The sequence below is a fragment of the Sparus aurata genome, chromosome 1 (genome assembly GCF_900880675.1).
Source record: "Sparus aurata chromosome 1, fSpaAur1.1, whole genome shotgun sequence".
Lineage (NCBI taxonomy): Eukaryota > Metazoa > Chordata > Actinopteri > Spariformes > Sparidae > Sparus > Sparus aurata.
The window spans coordinates 24,581,782-24,608,729 of NC_044187.1; the positions used below are offsets into that span (position 1 = coordinate 24,581,782).

Genomic DNA, 26,948 nt, shown 5'->3' on the forward strand with positions numbered 1-26,948 from the left:
ACAATTAACAGACTGACTGACTGAATTAATTCATGTAAAATGCAAATTCCGACAGTTTAAATCCCATTCTTGGACTGCATTACCATAATATGTATTATATACAGGCACCACATAATAACTGGGGGCTAGTTTGACCGGGGGGTTTACTGAGTGAAGGCTGGCTTGGCTGCAGTAACACAAAGGCTTTAAAAAGAGCCGCACACCGCTTCAGAAACAGTCTTGATCCTGCACAGTCGGTTAAACACCTGTAACTTCTTCAAAGCAGTAACAATTCAAGCAGTAGATTATTTAGAAAGCAGGTTCAGGTACAATGATAATACTACAGTACATAATACTACTGCAGTATTGTGTACACTTCTGCTCTAGTTAAACCATTTTTTTCCCAACTGAATGAAGGAAAATGTTCAACTCTGATAATGTTCCGAATTTATAAAAACTGAGTGTGAAACTGTGAACTACCTCTATCGTACTGGAAACAGAACATTTCTTTATTACACAATAGGGGTCACTCTAAAATACGTTCCCCGCATGTTTCCTTTGCCTCACTGTCTCATCACGAACCTCCACACAGACATGATGGAGCCACTCACATTTACCTCAGATCGGATATGGTGGAAACAAATCAACTCTTGTTGCCAAATGAAAAGAAAGCAAATACTTTTGATCATATGAGCAGAATTTTCCACAGTAATTAAATGATCCATGAGGAGAAACGGGACAGTGTTCTGAACCACACGGGGACAGTTCACCATGTGTGAGACAGGAGAGAGTGATTCAGGATTTTCTCCACACACAGCAACACATAACGAGAAGTTCATCTGTTCATCTGTTCATCTGTACGATCTGTTGATGTTTGCTTTAAAATGCATTATTAATTTCTAATAAAGATGATCGAAACGACCAGCTCTTTCAGCTGCTAAGATGTAGCCTATGAATGACCGCTGAAGCACCGCCCAGTCAAACTCGCGTCATCCCTTCTCTTTTACGTCCGCAGCCCAGGGATATATGTCGCATTTCTGCCTATCAGCAACAGACTTAAAACAGACTTAATTTAGGATTACAGCATGAGTGGAAGAGGCAAGGGAGGAAAAGGACTCGGTAAAGGAGGCGCCAAGCGTCACCGTAAAGTCCTCCGTGATAACATCCAGGGAATCACCAAGCCCGCTATCCGCCGTCTGGCTCGCCGCGGTGGAGTCAAGCGTATCTCCGGTCTGATCTACGAGGAGACCCGCGGAGTGTTGAAGGTTTTCCTGGAGAACGTCATCCGTGATGCCGTTACCTACACCGAGCACGCCAAGAGGAAGACCGTGACCGCCATGGATGTGGTGTATGCGCTCAAGAGGCAGGGCCGCACTCTGTATGGCTTCGGAGGTTAAAGCTGACGACTCAATGAATTTAAAACATCAAAGGCCCTTTTAAGGGCCACACACTTCAAACTAGAAGAACTTTCCTCCTCTTGTGTGCTAACCCAGTGTGCGTGTGGGCATTACGTATGTGGTACAAGTTTAGAGATGCAAGTAACTGTATCCTCGGTCCACACTTGACTTTATGGTACGGTACAGCTACCTTACTGAACAGGCGTTGACATCGCTTACTATTGAAACGAGTCACCTAATCGGTCCCCAGGTTTCACACGATAAACCTTTAGTTTAACAGCAATAGACACTCCTGAGAGATGTAATGTGACATGATCACGTGGGCCATGGGAAACGGAATCGTTCACATCGTTCACGGGAACTTGGTGCACAGGAGCCACGTTGACTAAGCGTTAATGGTTACTGTGCATGTGGAACTTTGTGGAAAATGTGGTTACCAGACAGTCACTGACTAGTGAACACCGCAGGGACATGGTCCACTGTGAGTAAATGACGTAAGTAAGCAAAAGCCAGTAAAGTTGTTACCATATTCTGTTAGGAAGTTACAGTGATGTACAATGTAGCATTTTGGTGCGAACAACATGCATAAGGAATGCGTCTTTTCAGAGGAGGTGGTGGCTCTTAGAAGAGCCTTTGGGTTGGTTGTAGATGATCAGGTGGAGTTTACTTGGAGCTGGTGTACTTGGTGACAGCCTTGGTTCCCTCAGACACGGCGTGCTTAGCCAGCTCACCGGGCAGCAGCAGGCGGACGGCGGTCTGAATCTCCCTGGAGGTGATGGTGGAGCGCTTGTTGTAGTGAGCCAGACGGGAGGCCTCACCGGCGATGCGCTCGAAAATGTCACTGACGAAAGAGTTCATGATGCCCATGGCCTTGGAGGAGATGCCGGTGTCGGGGTGCACCTGCTTGAGCACCTTGTACACGTAGATGGCGTAGCTCTCCTTCCTGGTTTTTCTCCTCTTCTTGCCGGTCTTGGTGGCTTTGGAAACGGCTTTCTTGGAGCCCTTCTTGGGCGCTTTCACTGGGTCAGGCATGATTGCTGCAGTGTCTGGATCAACTAAGAGATAATTTCATGGTCATTCACGCGGTTTTTATATACGCCTGATGCAAATTACACTGTGCCGTTGCTCAAACAGGATTGGTTGGATTGTGCTCTAGACTGAGCATGCGTAGAACAAGTCACCATCCTAAACTAGAAGGGGGTCTGAGCAGATGTTTTATAAGTGGGACTTATACTCAGATAACACAGGGCAATCAGTCTCTGTATTATCAAAACTAAATGCAGCACTGTTAAGTTCGCACATTTATCTCTTCTATATTACAGTTTTTGCCGAATGCTTACACACATGTTGCAGACTTTGGCTTATGTGTCATAACTTAACACACGGGCCAAGTAAGACACAGCAAATGTAGATGAACTCCTAACTTATAAGGCAAAATAAAACTCTTGAAACAAAACCTAACAATCCCATTTCAAAACTGTTTTTAGCACCAAAACGTGAAACACATGCACCTTTGAATTAGTCTTTCCTAGCATCAACAACACATAGATGTGCTTTACGCAAAAAAGAACTGTATTCAGTTCTTTGGATGGTTTTTGACTTTAAAAGTCTCATACAGACTTTTTTTTGTAAAAGACTGATCCACTACAGTTGATCTAGACACATGAAAACAAAACGGAAACGATTCAGAATTTTTTTTTTGTTTTTCAGGTTTTTGCAAATGTAAAAAAAACCCACAAAGACATGGAACAACTATAATGTTCTACAAAACATAGTGTTGTAAGGGAATGATTGGAAGATATTTAGGCTATGATTCCTGTCTCCTGTTGGCATTTGGCCACATCACAGGCGATGTCTTCCCTTGCCAAGCAACGGGGGAAATATTGCCTTGCATGCTGTATCCAACCCTGTATGGACCTCACCTCAATGTCACCACATGCCCCTTCCATGGCTTGTAGAAGAGGCATGCGGGCATGTGGCAGACGGTCATAAACTTTTCAGCACCATGCTGAAAAGAACTCCTCAATTGGACTCAAAAATGGGGTGTATGGTGGCAAGTTGAGTGCAATAAATATGTTATGGTTATGGTTATGGCAGATGACAACCTACTGGGGCTGCTCTGGCCCCTCACATCAGGTGTATTTGTAGTGCTATGGCTTAGACTGATTGGTCTACAATTAGATTTCAAATGTTTTAATGTGTGTGAGTCTGTGTGCTTTTCCAATTTAAGTTGTGTTTTGTATTTTAAATAGTTGTGTTTTCCTAACGATTGCATGAGATTTCCTTTTTGAACAATGTGTCTTATGTAAAAAACAGTGTGTAGTGTTTTATAATTAGTGTGTTGGAGAATTTCAAACACAGTGCAGAGCATATATTGTGTTTGCAGGGTTGGTGCCTTTGTTCAGGGCAAGGTCACCAATGTTGTAATGCTTTGGGCATAGCAACCACTTTTAGTGTTTAAGCATTAGGCAAAAACTGTAATGGACCAAACACATTTCTGTTAATTGTTACGTGATGTATTGTAGCGTGCTGCTTTTCGTTGATATAAATGTTAGCTTGTATCATCCCGATCAATTACTACTAATGCATGATTTAAGTGATCATTATCATGTTTTATTGTCATATTCACATGCGCTTCACAGTCTCACTGTTGATATGTTCTGCGTTGTTAACACTAGACCAAATGGAGTTATATCATACGTGATAAAAGTTTAACAATGGAGGACTGATTAACCATTGTCAGAAGTCACAATGTGTAACACCATATCTCCTCATGAGAACACATTGTCCAGGGGAGATCACTTATATTCTGACCTGGAAGTACATTAAGAGCCAGGATGGAAGATTGGTAGCAATATCCCAAGGTCCAAACTGTAGCACAAGTCTCTGAAGTTAAATCTCTCATTATGTGGACTCTATCTCTATCTCTCAGAGTGTTAAAATCTTATATATATAACATTTAAATACTAAATTAAATTGTGAGCAGCATTTTATAGTGTAGCTGGTAACGATGGAGTTTCTCTGACTTACTTGAGTTTAATCTGGAACAATGCATCACATTGTATTGCTTTACACTGTGTTGTGTCTGATTAATAACTATATATAATCATTTGTACTTGAGTAATTAAATTAATGTTCATACTGTGGGTACTTTATTCAGAGGAAAGAGGACAAGAAGTTGACAAAAAAAAATGAGGAAGACGCAGGAGATAAATAAATGAATCCTCTGATTTCAGCCAAAACTGGGGCTGTCAGCTAGCCTCCAGAGCCTGTGACTTTAATGTGACAACAGCTTCCTGTGAATCCTTCAGTTATCAGCTCCATTTATTTTAACTTTGATTTTGTTGTAAAGATAAAGAAATCTTTGTTTTGTTTGCTTTTGTTCACAGGAAAGTACAAAATGGCAGATATCTAAAGAAAACCAAAGCCACTTTTCCACCCAAACAACTTTGACAAATGTGCGGTTCATTAGGTAAAATTCTTTATGTAGGTGAGCAGCAGAGGAAGTTTCATGGTGACAAAGTTCAGTATTTGTCCTTATTCACCTGCACTGTCTCCCTTTAAAAGTGGCCTAAAATGTATAGGTTCAGTCTGGTATATTTACACAAAGAAAAGTTGATTACAAGACAGAGACAGCTGGCAGCAGCTCTGTTGGTCTCAGGTCAGCATCTTGGACACTGTCTGTCTGTTTAACAAGGGCCTTGACATCTTGTGTATTCAAGAACTGAGACTGAACTTAAATGTTCATGTGGATGTTTCAACTATGTGTTAAGGTAGGAAAAAATTGTTAGCCTAGGTGTGATCGGCAAAGGACAAAAAAGCAGGAAAATATACGGCTCCACTATGTCTCTCTTTACATTTATTTTGTCCCGTTGTCAGCTTCTGCAAAGAAAGAAATTCAATGAGTCGGTTCAATGAGTCGCCTGTTGCAGCCTTTGAATAGGATGACGAGGATTTCAGTCACTCAACTTAAACGGTGACTTGAAAATTATACAAATAGCAGCAATGACAATAATAATACATTTCAAGACAACTTAGGATGTAGTGCTTTCACTTTCTCTTTTTCACTGTGCGCAACTTAAATTCGCCATTCGCCCGTGATATTACACCGACAAAAAATCATGTCTGCAAAATTTTGTGGTGGCACTAAAAATCCAGCAGCAGAATATTGGAGAAACACTGACACATCAGATAACCTTCCGCAATGTTTGCAGGCTCTTTGGTGGAGTTCTGCTTTTAATGAAGTTCCGTCGTGACAAATGAATGGACTTCTTGCAGTAGTGACATGAAGACATGAATCAGAGGCACAAAATACGTTGACACCGGTGGCCAGTCATTATGTTTACCAATACCTGATCCGTGCCTTGCGCTGAGTACTGAGGGTAAACTGGAAAGAAATATGTGAAGATGCAAAGCTTGTGAGTCATTTGCCCCTAAAGTCCACACATATGGGCCCTGTCATTAGTTGTCCATTATGTAACGGTTTGAAACATCTTTTCTGAACATTCAATGGTTGAAATACAGAATGTGAATACAGTTTGATGAGTGAACTCAAATATAAACCAATTCACATATTCCAGTTAAATCTGATGTTAACTCATGAGTACTGACTTAAATATAAAAGCTGAAGAATATATTTGTGAAACAGGATCAACTGTGGGAAAAAGAAAAGTGTCAAACCTAGAAAGGGCACAATTAAGTTTATACACAACCAGAAATTTATGTCAAGATATCAGATCGTTTTACCACTTCTATATCATAATTTTTTTTAAAAAAAAATAAGGAATCAACCCTTCCCATGTAGAGAGTGTGTGGCCCTTAAAAGGACCTTTGGTTGTTTAGATTTAAGGACACAGCAGTTTAACCTCCGAAGCCGTACAGGGTGCGGCCCTGCCTCTTGAGAGCATACACCACATCCATGGCGGTCACAGTCTTCCTCTTGGCGTGCTCGGTGTAGGTGACGGCATCACGGATGACGTTCTCCAGAAAAACCTTCAACACTCCGCGAGTCTCCTCGTAGATCAGCCCGGAGATACGCTTGACTCCACCGCGGCGAGCCAGACGGCGGATAGCGGGCTTGGTGATTCCCTGGATGTTATCACGGAGGACTTTACGGTGACGCTTGGCGCCTCCTTTACCGAGTCCTTTTCCTCCCTTGCCTCTTCCGCTCATTGTCACAGGTCAAAGAAATGCAACTAAATAACTTTGAGCCGCTGCGTCCCAGGTATTTACATCTTATCTGAGGACGTCATTGAAAACAGAGGCAGGGTCGCTTCTTCTTCTTCTTCGGTGGTCTGTCATGGGGGTCGATGATTTGGTGCAGGAGCGCCACCTACTGAAGAACAGCATGAATCATGGAGTCTGTGTCCTGTTTGCTTTTCTTATGACCTCGTGTGACTTTGTACTAAATAAAGTACCTTCACATTTACAGCAGAGCTGCAAGAACAATCGTGCGACAGAAACATCAGAAGATATTAATGCATGTTTCTGTCTTTACTGTTAACGTCTCTGCGTCTTTGTTGTCTCCTCCACTCTGCTGATTGTGTTGTAATCAATTATAGAAAGTGGGAAACATTTATATACTCTGTCCTTGTTTCAGTCTCATATTTCAGATTTTATTCTTCATGATTTATTAAATGAGTTGTGTTTACTCACCTCATTAATACGCTGTGTGCTAAAGTGACTGATCTGTTTGTTGGTGGTGTTTTATTGTAAACAAGTGAGTTTGTGCAGCAGGGTGCTCTGTGATTGGCTGCAGCTGTGTCTCAGCTCTCTCAGGTGAGTGCAGGTGGAGCTTCCTGTCCTCTTTTCCTGGGAGTCTTGTGTGTCTGTTTCTGTCCCAGGTGCTGAACTGACACCAGCAGAGCTGCTACCTGCTGACTCTGTCCAGGGTGATGAAGCTGTGCTGCTGCTGCTGAGCTCAGACAAGCAGCCAGGAAGCTGCATCCTGATGGAGAGGCCCTTTATCTACAAGTCACACTGACAACAACAACATTTGAAAAGTGATTAATTACCTCTCTGTTTTACCTGTTTGGATCAATCACCAGCAGACAGATCTATGACTTGAATCATTCACTGCATAATAGTGATGTTCAGTCAGTGTGTCATGCATTCATGGTCTCAGGCAGAGGAGAACTTGAGATAACATTTAGAGCCCTCTTTGACACATACTGCACATTTGATTTGAAGGGTCTTTGATTGAATTCCATGCTGTCAGCATTTAACCCTAGAGGCAAATAATTAAATGTTTATAATAAACTATGATGTAGATGTTAGACAGTTAACAGTTTAGGCGTTTAATTATGTGAAGACTTGAATTTCTACTCTGAGGATCAAGAAAGGACTATCTTTATTAATTAACTTCCAACTATCTATGAAGCATTAATAACTGTCTGGAGCATGTATACTTCTCTATACATGTAGCTGTAGAGCTACATGTTATGATGGATCGTTAATCACCTAAATTTACAACAGATCTGTACATATCGCTCAATGTTTATTATGCACTTTAACCTTCCACTAAGGTGCTTTGAGATGGAAACAGTGCTCACAGTAGCTCAGCGCTGTCTTTGTCACTGTAATGTCCATCTTCTTGCCTGTGAACATCAACTACACTCTCTCCTCCTCATCACCCTTTGTCCTTCACATTATTTGTGTAATGCATATGAACTATTTGATTCTCCATCACTGGATTCTGAGAGAAAGGGGAGAGGAGCTTTGCTGTTCAGTTGACAGTGTACTAAAAGGGTCATTACACGAAAACTTGCAATTTGCTATTCTTAATTTTGGGATTTTCTCCCTTTTTTATATAAAGTAGATTCTTAACTCCAAGAAAAATGTGCCGTTTTTTTTTCTTTCACATAATCAACATGGATATGTGTGTTTTGTCATCCCTGTTACCAACACATCAATAACTGTTTGAAAGGCGTTTGATCCAAATATAAAACAAATACGATATGCTATGAAAGACAAAATGGGATGACACCTCAGTAACAGGGTTGACAGCAGTTACCAGATTGGTTATACTGTTTGTTTAAATTACAGTTGTGGCTGTAATAGAGTTATATTGGGACATTCAGAAATCGTTTATACATAATTCATCTGAATATTTTGCAGACAGACTTGTTTGGAGGTTTTATCATAACAGATGATGAAACATTGATGATATGGATGTACAGCGCATACGAAACTGTTGAGACCCCTTCACTTTGGCCCAGTGTGCGGTCCTGAGTTGTCTGGACCAGGTTTTCATCAAGGATATATCTGTACTTTGCGCGGGATGAAAAGCATTTGGTGCGAGTAGCTCCGGGTACGATGTGCCTAAAACTAAGACAAACCTGAAAACGTACCCTACAAGTCTGTACATACAAAGGACTTCAGAAATCTGCGTTTGTTGTTTGTTGGTCATAAGAAGCGAGAAAAAAACAAATAAACCATGCCCCCGAAGGCCAGAGACAAAGAGAACAAAGAACAACACGGAGATGCACAAGACAGGAATGAACAGTTAAATGATAGTCAGCAAAACATGAAAATACTTTCGATGCTGGTATCAGTTGAACTTAAAGTAAAGTCCGTTGAAAATGAAATACAATCACTTGATAAGAAAATGGTATCTATTGCGTCTGACGTTCACGGCCAAGGTGTGCGTATTAATTCACAATATCTTTTTTAATTATCTAAAACATTTGCAAAATGCATTTTTCCCCATGCATTTCCTTTTTGTCTTGTTTTGTATTGTCATAATCATGGATCATCATAGGCTAGTTTTAATGTATGGCGCCATGTCTTAAACGTCACTTTAAATCAAACGAAAAAAAGAGATTTACACGGAAATCGAAGACGAATAACTCTAAGGAGCCGTAAGAGGCGAGTTCTTCGGCAGATCCTAGCTTGAGGACAACCGACACCACCGCTGCACCTGCGGGGACTGCTGCCGGTGAAAGCCAGCCAACAGCCGGGCCCGGGTGACCATGATACAGGACGAGTCGACAGAGGCTGGAGATGACTGGGTTAAAGACAGCTCAGAGGCCGCTGATGACGGTGACTCCACCTGCCTCTCTCTCCCGGCTAACTGGACCAGCCAGCAGTGGAGAGAATACCTCATTATGTGTGATGTGAGTGGGAAAGGAGATGGACAATGTATTTTTAGACATTACAGAACTGACACAAGGCACAGATGCGGAATCCATTTACAACAGCTTGAGACAGAGTTTGCGCCCAGCGGTCAGAGCTAGTCTGAATAAACTGTATTATTAATGGTTGGCACTATGGTGTTGCTGAGGATTGGATCTCTGGTAGGCAGCATGTATCGCCCGCCAATGTAATAATGTCCGCAAACGTAATAAACCACAAAGGTAATACAAATCTTCAGCATTTAATGTAGGCTATAATAAACCCACAAATCTAATACATTTTCCACAAACGTAATTGCCGCTGCCTACTACAAACGTAACACACGATTTCCCACAAATGTTGTAGGCTAACTATTAGCCTACGTTAGACATGGCAGGTAGTGATGCGTCAGGGCTTCTTTGGTTCAGCACCGCGGACAGCGGTAAGAGAGATGATCCTCATTAGCAAGAAATATTTTGCAAAGAAACAAATCTGTTTAACACTAGAAGGGCCGGAATTCCAACGGTACTAGAACAGCCGTAAACGGTCATTTTGACCGCTAGATTTAAACTCTATAATCTCTCATGTAAATACCCGATTGAGTGATGAATGCATTCATTGTGTCATGATATTTTTTCAAAAAACGAAATAACACCAAAATGTACATTTTAACAAGTTTGATTATAGCCTACATTTATCAATATTCATAACATCGCACATAGTAAAACGTTATTATTGCATTTACACAAGATTTTAATAGAGAAAACTCAGAACATGAAAATTAACAATTGAAAATAACTTTTTTGATCATGAAACATTTTATTTTAACACTTAATAATATCAATTGAAAAAATTAATAGTAATCGAAAAAGCTGGAAACGAGCTAGTCTAAAAACAAAAAAAGAGCTGTTGTGATCACTGGTCACAGTCTCCGCAGATCCTCCGCTCTCCTCGCAGTACCACACACGGGCTTGTGGCCTTTCAAGTGTCCGACGTTTTATTCTGTTTGCAGCTCTTTCTGACCGGCACTGTTGATGCGTGTTATAGTATTTCAGAGGTTATTTTGCGCATGTTAATGCGGACTCGGTTCCTTGTGGCCAGACTGGAATGTTTTGGTTTTTATATAGATTTGATGCCTGTGTGGAGGTTGGATGTGATATGTGCTTATAGTGCTGACATGAGGCATTTAGACGTACAGGCTTGTAATAATGGATGTGTTCTGAATAAGTCCTCCCTCAGAGGCACGAGCAGGTAAACTAACTCCCATATTCATTCAAAAGACAAGATATATATCAAATAACGTATTAAAACCATAATCTCGGTTATATTAAAACCAGGCAAGTCTGGAGAATCCCCCTCAGACTTAAGACCCATACGTTTGATTAATTGTGATGATAAAATATTGACCAAACTTATAAGTAATAGATAAGCAAAGGTTTTGCCAGATCTGATATAGGAATCAGACTGGGTTTATTAAAACAGGCACCTACAAACAAATGTTTTGGCATAATACAACATGCAAAAAAGCACAATGTAGATTTATTAGTGATGGCAGTAGATGCTGAAAAAGCATTTGATCGACTTGAGTGGCCTTTTTGATCTAAAGCTTTAGACAAACTGAATCTTCCAGCTGAGATCATAGATTTTATAAAATTATTATATAAATAACCCACAGCAAGGATTTATCCTAATAATTTACTATCTAGAGAAATGTTGTTAGAGAGAGGCACTAGACAGGGTTGCCCATTTTCCCCACTCCTTTTTGCTTAAGCAATGGAACCATTCACAGAGAAAATCAGACAGGATCCAGAAGTTAAAGGTGTCAGTATAGGTAAACAACAATATAAACTTAATTTGTTTACAGATGATCTTTTGATGTGCCTAACTAACTATGAAAAATCGATACCTTGCTTGTTTAAATTTATTTCTGAATATTCATAGGTCTCAGGTTATAACATCAATATGGACAAAACAGAAATAATGGCAGTAGGGAAACATACATAACACAGGAATCACAACAGTCTTTTAAGTGGACAACCAGTGTCTAAATATTTAGGATGCGTAATAAGTCATAATAAGCAACAGATAAATAAAGATAATTTCATTCCAATTATAGAGGCCACTGAGCTCTTGGGGACTTTCAGTGCAGCAGAATATTTTTTGTTTTGTTTTGCAGCCTTCCCTAGACCTCTGCCTCGACACAATCTTGTCTCTGAGCACTGCAGGCAGTTCCTTCGACCTCATGGCTTGCTCCGATGTGCATTGTCAGCAGTGAGACCTTAATTAGACAGATGTATGCCGTTCCAAATCATGTCAAATCAATTGAATTTACCACCGGTGGACTCCAGTCGAGGTGAAGAAACAAGAGATCAAGACAGATGGGAGGCACCTGAGCTAAATTTCAAGTGTCATCACAAGGGGTCAGAATACTTGTGTCAGTGTGATGTTTTAGTTTTTCCTCTTCGATATTTTTTGAAAAAAATCTTGTTTCCGCTTTGTCAATATGGTGGATTGATGGTCAGTTTGATGAGAAAACATTGTATCTAAAAAATATTTTACCATCAGGCTGCAGGCATGCTATCAAAATCATTTATACATATACAACACATACATTACTTTGTTGCTATCACTAACCTGTTTCATAAAGTAAGTTATAACAATTTGATTTATAAAGCAAATTTTGAAACAACTCACTGATGGTGTATTAAGAGTGAGCAGTTTAGGGCAATAACCCCAAAAAATAACTAATTTATGAGTATATTAGAGATGAAATCTGCAAAAACATGTATACTATGATACAAAAAAAAAAATCTATTTTCACATACACTGTAAAAATTGTTCAGTTGTCTCAACTTAAAAAAATGAGTGAACTAGTTGCATGAATTATTTTGAGTTTTAACTACTCTTCCAGAAGTGGTGTCAACACAAAAAAGTCTGTTCAGTGTACTAATGCATATTTGTCTCCCCAATTAATAAGATGTTTTCCTAACAAATACTATCAAGTTTTAACAACTAATGTAAAGTTTCCCCAACAAATACCATCAAGTCTTAACAACTAATGTAAAGTTTCCCAAACAAATACCATCAAGTCTTAACAACTAATGTAAAGTTTCCCCAACAAATGCTATCACGTTTTAACAACTAATGTAAAGTTTCCCCAACAAATACCATCAGGTTTAAACAGCTAAAAGTAAGTTTTCCAAGGAAAAATTGTACCAAATAATACTGCCAGTTTGTAAATAATGAGAATTTCAAATGTCAAGTTCTACTAACATTTTATTCAGTATACTCACAACATGACCAAAGACCAATTCATTCCTGAAAGGCACTTGCTGTGTAAGGTCTTTCTTTCATACCCCAAGCCATTAACTTATCCAACAATACCACAATTAAAATTCATGGCACATTTAACATTGCCCCATAAAAAAGTATTGGGCTTAAGAACAGTCTGACCAACTCTGGTGACAGAAAATTTGAACCCTCAGGTAAAAAATGAGCTTAAACAAGTGACTAGGTTTCAAGACATAAAATGATTGAACCGTTCAAAGGCAAAAGTCGTGAAGGAGGTCAGGAGGAAAGCCTTTGATCGTTTCAAAATATTCCAGTCTATTAAGGACACAGCAGACACACAAAGTACAGTCCCTTCAATGCTGTTGCCCAACTTCTCTTATTGATGGATCTAGAATAGCTCATAGCCATATGTGTGCAAATCACCACTGTTACACAAGACTGCTAGATATAACTGGGTTTTAAGTTAAAAACATCAAATTTAACCGTTCCACTATGCATCCAGCACGTGGATTTTAGAACATTTAACTGAGAGTCTGTGTGCGCGTGCGTGAGACTGTGTGAGTCTTTGAGAACATAAATGAGCATAAACACATGACTAGGTTTCAAGTAACACTAACATTTAAAAACAAAATGATTGAACCGTTTCACTATGCATCCAGTCTATGTGAGTTTGTGAGTGTGTGTGTGTTCCACTATGCATCCAGCTCATGGTTTTAAAAAACATTTAACAATTGGTCCAGCTGGTGACACTCAGGGACCATCTTACTGGAGAAGTTTATTCTTCAATCCATGCACCTTTGCACTGCAAGCTTCAGAGCCTATCCCCATTAAAACACGCTGAATAGTTTCAAATGTATATTTCATCGCTTTTGGGTAGTCAATGTTAAGTATGTACAACAACCCCATCACTGTTGCCACAGCATTTGGCATATCATGGAGTCCTTGGAGAACAATTTCTTCCTCAAGAGTGACAGCGATGTCAATGACTTCCTCAGGTTGTAGGAAGGGTTCTGTGACGACAATAATTCCAATGGTGATGCCTCTTGTGACTTCGCCCTCAGGAACTGTTGGCTTAGAGCAGCGGTCCTCAATAGGCGGCCCCCGGGCCGCATCCGGCCCGCCGGCCTCCTGTTTGTGGCCCCCGAACTATTATTCCTTCACTATGAGTTTTGGTTGGGTCAGCACGTGTATACCGGGACTTGTCTCCATGCCAACGATACACAGACAGAGCGCAAATTTTAACTTTCACTTTCGTTTTCGGAGCACTTCGCGTATTCACATTTTGCTGGTGGTAAGAGATTGAATATGGCGTGTTTCCAAGTAAACTGTTATGACAAAGTGGACAATGATAATCTGCAACTCGCAGAAATACGATCTTCAAAGTTGCATTTATTCTGCCTCCAACCGGGACAATCTCCACGTACCTGACAGTGCAGCGGTTTTAAATCCTTAGTCTTACTTTGCCACTCGCGTAGTTTGACAAATTTTAGCTAACGTTAGCGATCTCATGTATATGCAACGTTGCATAAAGTGTAACGGACGGGGAGTTTCTCCTGGCAAACACCCTTTCACTCACGGTGCCAAAATTTGTATCATCCTTGTTAAAACACCATTTAATCAGAGAACAAATGACGTGAAATAACCCACAACCATCTTACATATCATCTTATTCACAAAGACATTCACGAACCATAATTACACCAACAACAACAGAATACCCAAGATCCATTGCGCCACAGTCCACAAGTGGCGTTACAATATGCCAGGAGAAGCTGTGATGAATATTTCCAATTTGAAACGGCATTATGAGACGAAGCATAGGAATTTTGAAGAGACATTTCCTCAAAATTCAGAGATAAGCAAAACACAAATAAATGCACTGAAATCATCATATCAAGCTGCAAGCAGGATTCTTGTCACATCTATGTCACAATGAAATAAAAATAATGCATGACTGAAGTGATGGACACAATGTTTGAAGGCAAACAAAAAGAGTAAATATTCAACTACGTATTTTAATTTATGTTAAAATGGAAATTACATTTTATTTTAGTTCATATTTTGTTGTTTAGAATGAAAAGGACATTTTGTTTTGAATATTACAGTATTATTGCATATGGCCTGACCGACCTCAATACATGGACCTCTGAGTCATTCAAAAAAATCTTTGTGGCCCTTTAAGATTTGTATTTGAGTACCCCTGGCTTAGAGATTGAAAATCATATTAAGGATACAATATTCATTTACACATTTCAAAGCAATGTTATGTAAAGCAAACAGTGTGTGAGTCTGTGAGAGTCTGTTTGTGAGAGTGTGTGTGAATCTGTCAGTCTGTGTGAGAGTCTGTTTGTCTGTTTCTCTGTGTGAGTCTGTGAGAGTGTGTGTGAGTCTGCTTCTCTGTTAGTCTGAGAGTCTGTCTTTCTGTAGCCCTTTTTAGATAGAAAAGGCGGCACATTTGCTCCAAGGTAAGGGTGGCAATGTACCGGCCTGTCTTTCTAAAACGGAGGCGTAATTTTCCTCCTTTTCCAAAAGCCGCCTCTGAGGTAGGCATAAACATGTGACGTGACGTGAAGCTCGAAGTTCGGCTGCGAACAGTGACATAGAATTTGTCTTCAAAATAAGAGCTTTACATTGCACCCCATTGGAGTTTAGAGCTGGGTTCTTAGCGGGGGGCTTTTAATTTGAAAGTAGCGACCGTTCCTAGCTTGCGCTACAACAACAAGCTAACACAACCAAACAGCCGCTGAGATCCAGGAGATGCTAGCGTCTCCTGGATCTCAGCGGCTGTCCAGTTGTTCATCTTAATGTCCGCGGTTGAAGTGCAGCTGCGTCTATAATGTCCATGTTTAACCTTATAATGTTTTAAGATGCTTCTCTGACAACTTGTATTATATATACAGTACTTACATTTCGACAGCATAAAGAAATTGACCAGGATGGAGAAAATGTGTCTTGTCAGATCTTTTTTTTCCCCCCTACCTACAAGAGAAGAGAGAACACACACAAATTAATTTAACTTTTCACTTGGTACAATCACAAATTTTGAAAACAGTTGACCATTACACATTAAAGATACAGTTTTGCCATATACTCCAGTGACATAGATTTGTCACAGCAAATTACATAATACGTCTACTTAAAGCAGTAACACTATAAGCAGAAGAACCTCCCTAAAAAACAACTGTATTATGCCTTAAAGCTTGCATCTGTGTCATTTTTAAAACTGCAACTCCATCCTTTGTAAACAAGTATTAAACATCATTGTGGAACAAAACATGAAATTCTTTTAAAAAAATGCAACAGCACGGAGGTTACAGTCTCATTGTGGCTGTCATGGTAGATTATATAATGTAGAGGACTCATTTTACATGGTCGGAAGAAAAAACCACACATAACTGCATTTTCGCCATTTAACCTTGAATTAAAAAGTATGAGACTGTATCATAAAACACCATTTCCATGTGCCCATATAAGAATTAGCTCATAGGCCTCCTTGGTTACTGTTGCTATGTCTTTCGTGCTTTTACCCTGTCATGCTCCAAGCACAAGAAATAGGAGTTTTCAGCAATATTAGTCTACCGTCTGCGCAAAGCTCATTTTCTACTGACCACAAGGACTGTCACACAATAGACTGCTCGGCGGGAAATCTTCACGTCGACCTGTTGACACCATAAGCTCGACTATGAAAACCTTTGGGGCAGACCCAAAGTCCATGATCGATTTTTTTTTTAGTCAAGACAGAAGTATATACACTTTGGTCAACCTTGTTACCCTGGAACGGTAACAGGGTTTCTTAAAAAAAAAAGAATAAAAGTAATGTTTATTCCGGCTTGAATAGGCCCATGTGGGTTTAGAGTGCCAACATTACATCACATCTTCAGGGGAGATTGGGCTGTAATTAAGTGTACAATGTTTGCAAATTCATGACCGACTTGGAATGTATGACAACTGTTCCTTTTATCCAAACAGAAATTTTAAAAAGGACCAACAGTGATCAGTTAAACCTTAAAAACAGTAAAGGAAGCAGCTCTGTAGAGGAGTGAGGGGGCTCTGAAAAGAGCCGTTGTGGTTGTGGAGCAGCAGACAGGTTAAGCGCGCTCTCCGCGGATGCGGCGGGCCAGCTGGATGTCTTTGGGCATGATGGTGACCCTCTTGGCGTGGATGGCGCACAGGTTGGTGTCCTCGAAGAGACCGACCAGGTAAGCCTCGCTGGACTCCTGCAGAGCCATGACAGCGGAGCTCTGGAAGCGCAAGTCGGTCTTGAAGTCCTGAGCGATTTCTCTGACCAGGCGCTGGAAGGGCAGCTTGCGGATGAGCAGCTCGGTGGATTTCTGGTAGCGACGGATCTCTCTGAGAGCCACGGTACCGGGCCTGTAACGGTGAGGCTTCTTCACACCGCCGGTGGCCGGCGCGCTCTTACGGGCAGCCTTGGTGGCCAGCTGCTTCCTGGGAGCTTTACCTCCGGTGGATTTACGAGCGGTCTGCTTGGTTCTCGCCATTGTTTCGTCTTCTTCCTCTGATCAGTCAGGAGAAAAGTGTAGTGAAGAGAAGAGACTGGCTGCTCTTAAACTGCGGGACCGGCTGTGAAACGGTGACGCGGCTTCGGAGCTCCGGCTCCTGATTGGTTAGCGGCTCCTCTCGGAGCTCAGCTCCGCCTGGTGGAGTCGACCCCCGCCTGAATCTCCGCTGCTTATTGGCGAGAAACCTGTTTGAAAAGTCCGCCTAAATTCATCCAGGGGCCCCTCTGCTGAAAGCCTCTTCTCTGGTTGGTCTGGCGGAGACCCGCACACCCTCCGTGGAGATAAAAAGGAGGGTTGTGATCATGGACAGCACATTTTCTCTGAGTCGAAACTCTAGAAAGACCTGAAACATGAGCGGAAGAGGTAAAACCGGCGGCAAAGCCAGAGCTAAGGCAAAGACCCGCTCCTCCCGTGCCGGGCTCCAGTTCCCAGTCGGTCGTGTCCACAGGCTGCTCCGCAAAGGTAACTATGCTCAGCGTGTTGGTGCCGGCGCCCCCGTCTACCTGGCGGCTGTGCTGGAGTACCTGACCGCTGAGATCCTGGAGTTGGCTGGAAACGCTGCCCGTGACAACAAGAAGACCCGTATCATACCCCGTCACCTGCAGCTGGCTGTCCGCAACGACGAGGAGCTCAACAAGCTCCTGGGTGGAGTGACCATCGCTCAGGGCGGCGTGCTGCCCAACATCCAGGCGGTCCTGCTGCCCAAGAAGACCGAGAAGGCCGCCAAGAAGTAAACTGCTCCACCAGAGACCAGCAACACAAAGGCTCTTTTAAGAGCCCCCCACTCACTTCTGATAAAGAGCAGTGTTTCTCATGTCCGTCTCAGAATGTAAACCACATGAGTTTCAACTTTACAAAATCAGTTTATTTTGATAAATATACGATAACCATTGCATCAAAAGGTGCATTCACACCATGTTTATCGTGTAAGAGTCATTCTATAATTAAGGGTACATTTCATGTCAATTTGTTTATTTTGTATAAACTACATGTTTCCTTGATTTTAAATATCTCACTGAAAATAAACATTTGATTAATTATTTTGTCAACTGTATTATAGACAAATGTTGTCATATGAAGTACGACACTCTTGAAAGGGTTTGAGTCTGTGAATTTTGAGCTTCATTATGGACATTCTGTGAGATGTTATGATGAAGGATGAACGTTTCTTCAACATAAATCCACATTACACTGAATTTGGATTTAATCATCATCCCTATGTAAGACTTCCCTGTCCAGAGACCTTTTTTGTTAGTTTTTCCAACATTTAAAAGATTTATGATACAAAAACCACATGTAACAGGAAAAGAGAACAAGAGAAACCTTTTCTTAAGAAAAAAACAAAACTTTATTTTGTTTCAACAAATTTAAATTTAATTTCATACAATTAATTTCAAAGTTAACAATTAACTGCCAACATTGTCAACTGTGTTACAGTGGACGGTTAACACGGTTGAGAGGTAACACAGTTGACATTTCAGCCACTATAGGGCCTTAAGCTCACTGCAGACGTCAGACCTGTCACCATATGACTTTGATCAACTCGTGTTTTTATACACTTTATTTGCATATTTGTAAATATTACATCTAATGCAAGTTCACGTGAACAAGTTGGTAACACAGTTGACAATGAATGAATCTACTCTATGTGAAGAGGAGAAGTAGAGACTTACCACATCCTCTTCCCATCTCCCTCCTAAAAGGAAATGACATCGAGTGATGTTGGACAAGTGACTTAGGAGCAAACCATTGCTAATTTATAGATATTTCAGTGAGTAACACTGTTGACAGAGATTTCCCAGACACACACAAAGTTGATGATTTAATGCACATGAATGAGCAAAATAGATTTTAAAATGCCTTTTTCATATTTTAATAATTATTTTGAACAAATATTTATGAAAATAATGTAGAAAAACATGTAATTTAGGTTTAATCCGAGGAGCAAAACCTGATATTTAGCAAATCGGACAGCAAAAAACCCAACAAAATCCAGTGTAGTAAATGCATTTTTGGCTGAATAAATGATGAGATCTGTTGACTTTTTGCATTAAATGAAAGAGAAATGTGCCCTGATGTAAAATTGATCATTGCTTGAAGTGAATAAATAAATAATTAAATTAATTGATAAATGAAGTCTAGAATGACTCAAAGGTCTTATTAGGTCCAATCCATCCACCTTCAGGTCGGGCGGGGTTTACTAGGATGATCCCTTCGCCTTCATCTATTTTTATGACAACTTTAAGTCACTTAATTCTTCACTACCCATACATCAAAAACTCGACTTGTGCATTCTTCTACATTTTGAGATGACCTATTATCACTTAGAAAATCATCAGTGCCAGCAGATAAATAACAATCTCCAAAATTTGACTGAAGAAAAGGGACAAATATGGCCAGTGTTTAAATTGTTCAACCTAATTTAACATAGTAAAAATAGATAGATTTTTTAAGTTATTGAACAATAGAAATGTAACAATGTTACATTTGTTACAATGTAACAAATCACATAGAAACCAAAAAGTCATAATACAAAAATAGTAAAAAAGAGCACCATATTTACAACTGTATACATGCATACACCTGCCATACTGCAAGATTTTAGAAGGGAAAAAGAATGAATAGAATAAAAATGTGAATTGTAAATGTATAGTTCAGTAATTTCACTGTTAAGAAACAATAACGTGGTTCATAAACATTTCATCAGGTAATTGTGAAGGTTAAAGGCTTCAACTGCAACTCATCCAAATATGCTTAAAAATTAACTGCAGTATTTATTATTCGGAGCATCATTTGCAACTGAACAGATATAATGAGGTATTATAAAGTGCAGTCATACAGTAGAATGACAACATGAAACCCGGACTGTGCGCTTCTCAGACGTAAAGAGATTTTACTTCCAGAGATTTTTTTGTGTGTCTATGACGTCACAACTTATTAACAACATTATTGATGAGTTGAGTGCTGTGTTCCAACCAGCAGGTTATGAGAAGTGGAGAGGAGTTACCCTTTTGTCCACCAGGTGCAAATACAGTGTCATGTTTAGTGTCAGTGCCATTAAAATAGAAACATTTAGCCTATATTTGTCAACAAGAATGAAGAGGACTGAGCTCTTTGAGGATGGTGTGGGTGGCTCTTAAAAGAGCCTTTGGTCGGGACGTGTGAAGTTGTGCTGACGGCTCACTTCTTCTTGGGTGCTGCCTTCTTGGCTTTGGGCTTGGCAACCTTCTTTACGGGGGTCTTCTTGGCTGCAGGGGCCTTCTTGACTACCTTCTTGGGGCTCTTGGCGGCCTTCTTGGGGCTCTTGGCTGGTTTCTTGGCCGCTGCGGGTTTCTTTGCCTTCTTCGGGGACTTCTTGGCGGCTGCGGGCTTCTTGGCCGCAGCTTTGGGCTTCTTAGCCGCGGCGGGTTTCTTGGCTGCGGGCTTCTTGGCTTTAGCAGGAACCTTCTTGACCGGCTTCTTGGCTTTGGGCTCGGCCACATTCTTGCTCATCTTGAAGGAGCCGGACGCTCCGGTCCCCTTGGTCTGGACCAGAGTCCCCTTGAGCACCAGAGCCTTGACGGCGGTCTTGACGCGGGCCTTGTTCTTGTCCACATCGTAGCCTCCGGCGGACAGAGCCTTCTTGAGAGCGGCGAGAGACACTCCGCTTCTCTCCTTGGATGCGGACACAGCCTTCACGATCAAGTCTCTGACGCTGGGGCCGGCCGTCTTTGGCTTGGTCGCCTTCTTCTTGGCGGCTTTAGCCGGAGCGGCGGCGGGAGCTGGAGCTACTTCTGCCATGTTGTATTCAAGTTCTGATCTTACTCACGACAACACGAGAATCTGACTGGACGATTGGAGAATCCAGAGCAGGAGGCTGTCCTTAAACACACCATGAGAACCGTGGAGACTCAACCCGGGCCGTGGCTCGTGTGAGCAGTGTGAATGTCGGGCCACTTGTGTTTTCTCTTCCTCGATAAAAGACTCCAGACTAAATGTGGGACAAGTGTTGAAGGCTGACAGTGAAGGAGCCGATAGCAGACTTGTTTCTCTTCATATTGAAGTCATGTAGAGCTCTGAAGCTCTCTGCACTTTGTTGGAGGAGCCTCCAAACCTCCCGCTTTCACCGTCGTGAGCAGCGCTGCTCCGCGACTTTTCCCACTCATTTCTTTCCTAAAGTGTTTTAAAATAAATCAGAGATCCGTCAAAAACAGTTTTCCAGCTGGTCCAGGTGTTTGTTCGGGGACACGTAGTAAAGACAACAGTCTGTTGTTGATCATTTTGTTATAAACTCAAGTTATTCTGGCAGCAGCAAACACACTGATGATGGCCGAGGCTTATGGTGTAAGACAGAGCAGATCACTGAGGCTGTCAACATTTCTTTCTGCATTCTTTTACATTCTGTTCAAAACTAACACAACCGTTTTTTGTCTGACAGCTTTGTATGACCAGTTAGATCACAAATAACCCCCAGCGCAGCAAATTACAAGTATTATTGAGAGGGATTTGAAAAGGATTAAGTTTTGAATGATGGTATCAATTATTCAACGCGCAGAATTTAATGTCCCCTCTTACTTAAGACAAATTCGTGTTTGGCTGTGCTATATATATATTATATTAAGAACATCACATATTTTGGGTGGCTTTAAAAAGGCACTGACATGATATAGAGTAGTTTAGAATATGTTCTGAAATATATTCCCCTTTTTTAAAAGTAATAACGGCTAAGTAATAATAAATATACGCTCTGGAATGCCTTCAGTGTGCACAAGCACTGGAAAGCTCCCTCATCTGTTACCTCCACCCTCCTGTTCTCACCCTGTCCTTCTATGTTTCTACGTTTAACTTACTAGAACCTGCCAACACACTGCCTCTTAAATTGTTTTTTACACATTTCACCCAGACTTTCCAATTTAAACATATGGCTAATCATAAAATATCTTGTGTTGATGTTGAGCAGACACCTGTGTGCTATTCTGATACTCCAACAACAGTGTTGTCTTCCAGGAGAGCAATGAAAAGAGCTTGATTTAGTCTTTCAAGTATGTATTCAGTATGCTTTGCATATAGTATATAGAATATGTACAGTAGCCTACATCCTAGTGTGTAATCTGTAAAGTTCTATCCCTGACCCTCATCTCAATTTTGGTATTTGTATAGAGCAGCCGCTTCAGGGTGGGAGCTGAAGATTTCAGTCTGTATCACTGGTTAAGTTTGTGCTTAAAGCTGTATTCAAAATCTCTAAAGAAAAGTCTGAATACCTGAAAGGAACAGATAAGAGAATTTGACAGAGCTCAGAGGTGTTGACTTGGCCTTCAATTAGGTCTGCTGCAGTCTTTGGGTAATGTTACTTATCCTCCAACCATGTTAACCCAGCTAGGCTACATGTGATTGTTTGAATTCATGATATAGTTCATTTCTGTGGATTAAATGTACAAGGAAATAACAGTTTCATCAGAGTAGAAACTATATGATAACACAGGTTTCTCAGAATGAGCTCAGTCATGTTGTAAACTGAGACCTCAACATGCATCTACAACAATTCATAGAATAGAATAGAACTCTTTACAGCATTTCAGTCAGTTCAACACAAGACATAAAAAACATACGAGAATGTCACAATAATTTATATAATGTAAATCTAGGGTTTTAGCGAGAATCTGGAGATCTATTAAGAATAAATATCTAAATAAAACTTATGTATTGTACCAATAGTGTGCAAAATATATAGTGCTTTTTGGTGTTAAGTGTGTGGATGGCCATTGGAAAAAAAACTCTCTAATTGCTCGTTTTGATGGATCTTGGTCTGCCAGAGGGCAACAGTTCAAAAAGGTGGTGGCCGGGTGTGTGGAGTCGCTGGTGATTGTTTTGGTTCTGCTGTGATGGCGGGACGTGGCGATCTGCAGCAGAGCATCCTTCGGCGAATGCCTAGGGCACCACCTAGTGAGGGGCGCCAAATATGCAGCAAAACAAAATGTATAATTAAAACTATGATGTCTATTTATTTTTCTACAGTTTTTGCCATCCCTCTATCTACAACAATGCTTTGATATAAAAAAAAAATTAATTAAATGTAAGTAAAATAAATGACGATTCTGACGTATAGCCCCTTCAGCTGTTACATGTCACGGTCACAACATGCTAGCGCGCACACTGATGTGCAGTCGGTCGGTCGGTTGTGTGTCCACCGTCACAGCTACAGTCCAGAAAATGAAACGGCAAGAGCCATCCGGGGCGCACCTTCTAAAGCGCAGAGACGAAGAGCGGGAGAAACGTGCAAATGAGAAAGGTATGTCCTTTTGATTATATATTTTTTAAATTAACCGAGCATTCATGATATAATCATGCTAGCTAGCAGTAGCGTCATGTCATCTTACTAGTAAGCTAACGTTAAGTAGCAATGGGGGTGTGTGACGTTCTGCTTTCTTCGGCCAGGTTTGGTGTTATTAACATACAGTCGGCCGCAAAATTGTCATAATAAGCACCAAGACAGTCATAAGACTGGTTCAGATTGCTGGCCTGGGTTGGCCTTGACTGGCTGGCTGTTTTTCGAGAAAAACACTATACAAGTTGACGCTAGCTGCAGTATATAGCACTTTGTATCTCATTGTGTGCTATGAAATTAAAAACTGAGTGGACGTGAAAAGTCTATTATTACTGTCCATATAGCAAAATTAGATTAGATTCAGTTTTGGATTAGTTTTAACTTTACTGTCAAGTTCAAGTACTGTGAAATACAGTTTAACATCTAACCAGAGTGCAAACTAGTAAAGTGCTGAGTGAGTCAGTGCCTCACATGCAGATGAGGATATCAACATGTGGACGTTGTAGAGAGGTGCAAAAGATGAGCATATGTTATACACTGATGAACAAAAATAAGTATTTGTTGCATACTGATGGAATATTGTATCAAAAAAGTTGAGCATAATGATAACAAATTATCAAAAAAGAGTTTATACAGAGAGGTATGCACATAAAGCTGTGAGCATATGGGACTAAGTGAATTTATATAAAATGAATGTCAAAACTTAATGCTTAGCAACTTAATATTAATATAATTTGAAAACTGGAAATGATTTACTCCATTGTGATAATACAATTGTTTGTTATATCATTTTAGATTCAGTATTATAATATTTAGGACCACCTGAAGCTGAATCATCAGACCAGGAACAGCCATGCACCTCAGCTGAGGTGCATGGTTAAGTTATCATGTCATGAATACAAGGTGAGAAAGTGTGCTTCATTTGCCCTCTAGATGCAGCCAGCATTGGCAATTCACCTTCAGCTGATCCTGCATGTAACAGACCTAATGAGAACAGAGTTGGTTCGGAGAGTGCCTCATCATGAACCAGCTGATTTAATTTTTTTCTTTTTGTGTAGTTATCATTGAACATGTTCATTCATTTGCCCACATTGTTTGGATTATCATTGTTTAAATAAATGAGCAATTCTTTGGACATGGTCTTTTCTCGTGGGGATGGGGCATCACATGGTCTAGGACCGCCCCTGATGGTGAGAGATGGACCAGGAAAGCCTCGGACATGAGGACCCCCCCATTTATTCGGAGGAAAACGTAACAAATAAGTAGAGTTACGTGGCTCAGTGACGAGATAACAACTGGGGAGGTTACTGAAGCTAAAAGAGGAACCGAGCGCTTCTAGGTTGAAGTGTGCGGTCCTTAAAAGGACCTTTGGTTGTTTAGATTTAAGGACACAGCAGTTTAACCTCCGAAGCCGTACAAAGTGCGGCCCTGCCTCTTGAGCGCATACACCACATCCATGGCGGTCACGGTCTTCCTCTTGGCGTGCTCGGTGTAGGTGACGGCATCACGGATGACATTCTCCAGGAAAACCTTCAACACTCCGCGGGTCTCCTCGTAGATCAGACCGGAGATACGCTTGACTCCACCGCGGCGAGCCAGACGGCGGATAGCGGGCTTGGTGATTCCCTGGATGTTATCACGGAGGACTTTACGGTGACGCTTGGCACCTCCTTTACCGAGTCCTTTTCCTCCTTTGCCTCTTCCACTCATGTTGTAGCTTCAAGTTGACAGCTTCAAGTTGACAGCTTCAAGTTGACAGCTTCAAGTCTGCTGCTTACGAGTACGGGAGCTTTTGAGCCTGATGGAGTAGCTCAGGGCGTCTGCCCTTTTCTACCCATTATTGTGGGTGGAGCTTGGTGAGCGGCAAGAGGTGGGAGGAGCTGGACTCTGGAGGACGTAAGTGAACCAAGGCAGGAGAGAGAGAGAGAGAGAGAGAGAGAGAGAGAGAGAGAGAGAGAGAGAGAGAGAGAGATTTTTTATTATTTATTATTTTACACACACACACACACATAGAAACATGCACACGAACACACACACATAATTTTTTTCTTATTTTATTTTTCTTAAATTTTACTCTATTTATATATGTATATATTAACGTATGAAGTGTATTTTTGTCCTGTTTAATTGACTCTTTATGCTTTAGCAACATAGTCTCTGTGACATTCATACAAATAAAGCGAATTGAATTGAATTGAATTGAATTGAATTGAGAGAGAGAGAGAAAGAGAGAGAGAGAGAGAGAGAGAGAGAGAGCAAAGTAAAATAAAGTGCTCATGTGTATTTAGTGCAGACTTGTGTGTATGTGTGTCATAAGTGATCTATTCATATTTATATGTTCTTGTGTCCGTGTGAGTGTCAGATGGTCTGTGTGTGTGTTTTGTGTTGAGTTACTCGGCCATAGAAGAGGGGGGATCAGGGGATGGAGTGAGGGGGCTTCAGCTGGAGGATGAATGACAGAGGGGTGTTGATAATTTGTTTGGCTTCTTGGATGGTTCTCTGGAGGGCAGGGTTGTTTATTGCTGTACTTAAATATCTTAGGGCTATTACTTGGTGTCTCTGTCTGATGGTCTGGATGCCAGTTATTCTGTGAATGTAGTGGTTGCTGATATAATTTGGGAGACGGTGAGCCAGTTTTAGTGCTTTATTTTGTATGACTTGGAGGTGTTGTATCTGGTTGTCAGTGAGGGGGATCCAGGCGGGGACGGAGTATTCAAACAGGGGTCGGATGTAGGCTAGATAGACTTTGATTATTGTTGAGGGTGATGCGCCATGCTTTCCGCAGAGGGCTTTGAGATGGTTCAGTCTGGTGTTTCCTTTTTGTTCCAGTTTTGTGATGACAGGTCATGTTGCTTTGAAAGGTTACTCCGAGGAAAGTTACTTTGTTACTGATGCTGATTTGTTGGTTGAATAATGAGAGGTTGATGTTGTTGAGCTGTAGGTGTTGATTTTTGGTGAAGATGACACACTGGGTTTTGACAGGGTTGAGTTTGATGCGCCACACGCTTGACCAGGTTTCTATTTCTGTTATGCAATGTTGGAGTTTATTGGCTGCTAGTTGTGGAGATTTTGAGCTGGACCAGTAGCAGAGATCGTCGGCAAACTGAGAAACTTTGGCTATGGTGGCTGGGGGGTAGTAGATGTCTGAGGTATAGATGAGAAATAGAAGTGGACTGAGAACTGCGCCTTGTGGTACTCCTGCTTGGGGGGTGAATGGTGTTGAGATGGCTGAGTTGACTTTGACCTTGATGTGGCGGTTGTTGAGGAAGTTGGAAATGATGGATTGGGTGGGTTTGGGAAGTTTGAGGTTGGTACAGGGGCGGTTCTAGGGGGGGCCAACAGGGG

General features: G+C 41.1%; 4 protein-coding genes and 1 pseudogene across 4 annotated transcripts; 2 read left to right on the plus strand and 3 right to left on the minus strand.

The window, feature by feature from the left end:
- The first annotated feature begins 1,051 nt into the window (after window positions 1–1,051).
- Window positions 1,052–1,426, plus strand: LOC115583852 (histone H4). Its single transcript, XM_030421058.1, has one exon. The coding sequence runs from the start codon at window positions 1,065–1,067 to the stop codon at window positions 1,374–1,376; it is 312 nt and encodes a 103-aa protein (XP_030276918.1). The 5' UTR covers window positions 1,052–1,064; the 3' UTR covers window positions 1,377–1,426.
- Window positions 1,427–1,952: 526 nt separating this feature from the next.
- LOC115583831 (histone H2B 3-like) lies at window positions 1,953–2,421 on the minus strand. Its single transcript, XM_030421032.1, has one exon. The coding sequence runs from the start codon at window positions 2,406–2,408 to the stop codon at window positions 2,040–2,042; it is 369 nt and encodes a 122-aa protein (XP_030276892.1). The 5' UTR covers window positions 2,409–2,421; the 3' UTR covers window positions 1,953–2,039.
- A 3,766-nt stretch (window positions 2,422–6,187) lies between these two features.
- On the minus strand, window positions 6,188–25,373 carry LOC115590869 (uncharacterized; annotated as a pseudogene).
- LOC115583781 (histone H2A) lies at window positions 17,481–18,166 on the plus strand. Its single transcript, XM_030420966.1, has one exon. It carries the CDS (start codon window positions 17,650–17,652, stop codon window positions 18,031–18,033), a length of 384 nt encoding a protein of 127 aa, XP_030276826.1. The 5' UTR covers window positions 17,481–17,649; the 3' UTR covers window positions 18,034–18,166.
- Window positions 20,426–21,112, minus strand: LOC115583678 (histone H1-like). The gene has a single exon (XM_030420782.1). It carries the CDS (start codon window positions 21,077–21,079, stop codon window positions 20,480–20,482), a length of 600 nt encoding a protein of 199 aa, XP_030276642.1. The 5' UTR covers window positions 21,080–21,112; the 3' UTR covers window positions 20,426–20,479.
- Window positions 25,374–26,948: the final 1,575 nt, after the last annotated feature.

Bases quoted from the DNA above. Each gene is read 5' to 3' on its own strand.
- LOC115583831 (XM_030421032.1), bottom strand. From the start codon at position 2,408: ATGCCTGACCCAGTGAAAGCGCCCAAGAAGGGCTCCAAGAAAGCCGTT.
- LOC115583781 (XM_030420966.1), top strand. From the start codon at position 17,650: ATGAGCGGAAGAGGTAAAACCGGCGGCAAAGCCAGAGCTAAGGCAAAG.
- LOC115583678 (XM_030420782.1), bottom strand. From the start codon at position 21,079: ATGGCAGAAGTAGCTCCAGCTCCCGCCGCCGCTCCGGCTAAAGCCGCC.
- LOC115583852 (XM_030421058.1), top strand. From the start codon at position 1,065: ATGAGTGGAAGAGGCAAGGGAGGAAAAGGACTCGGTAAAGGAGGCGCC.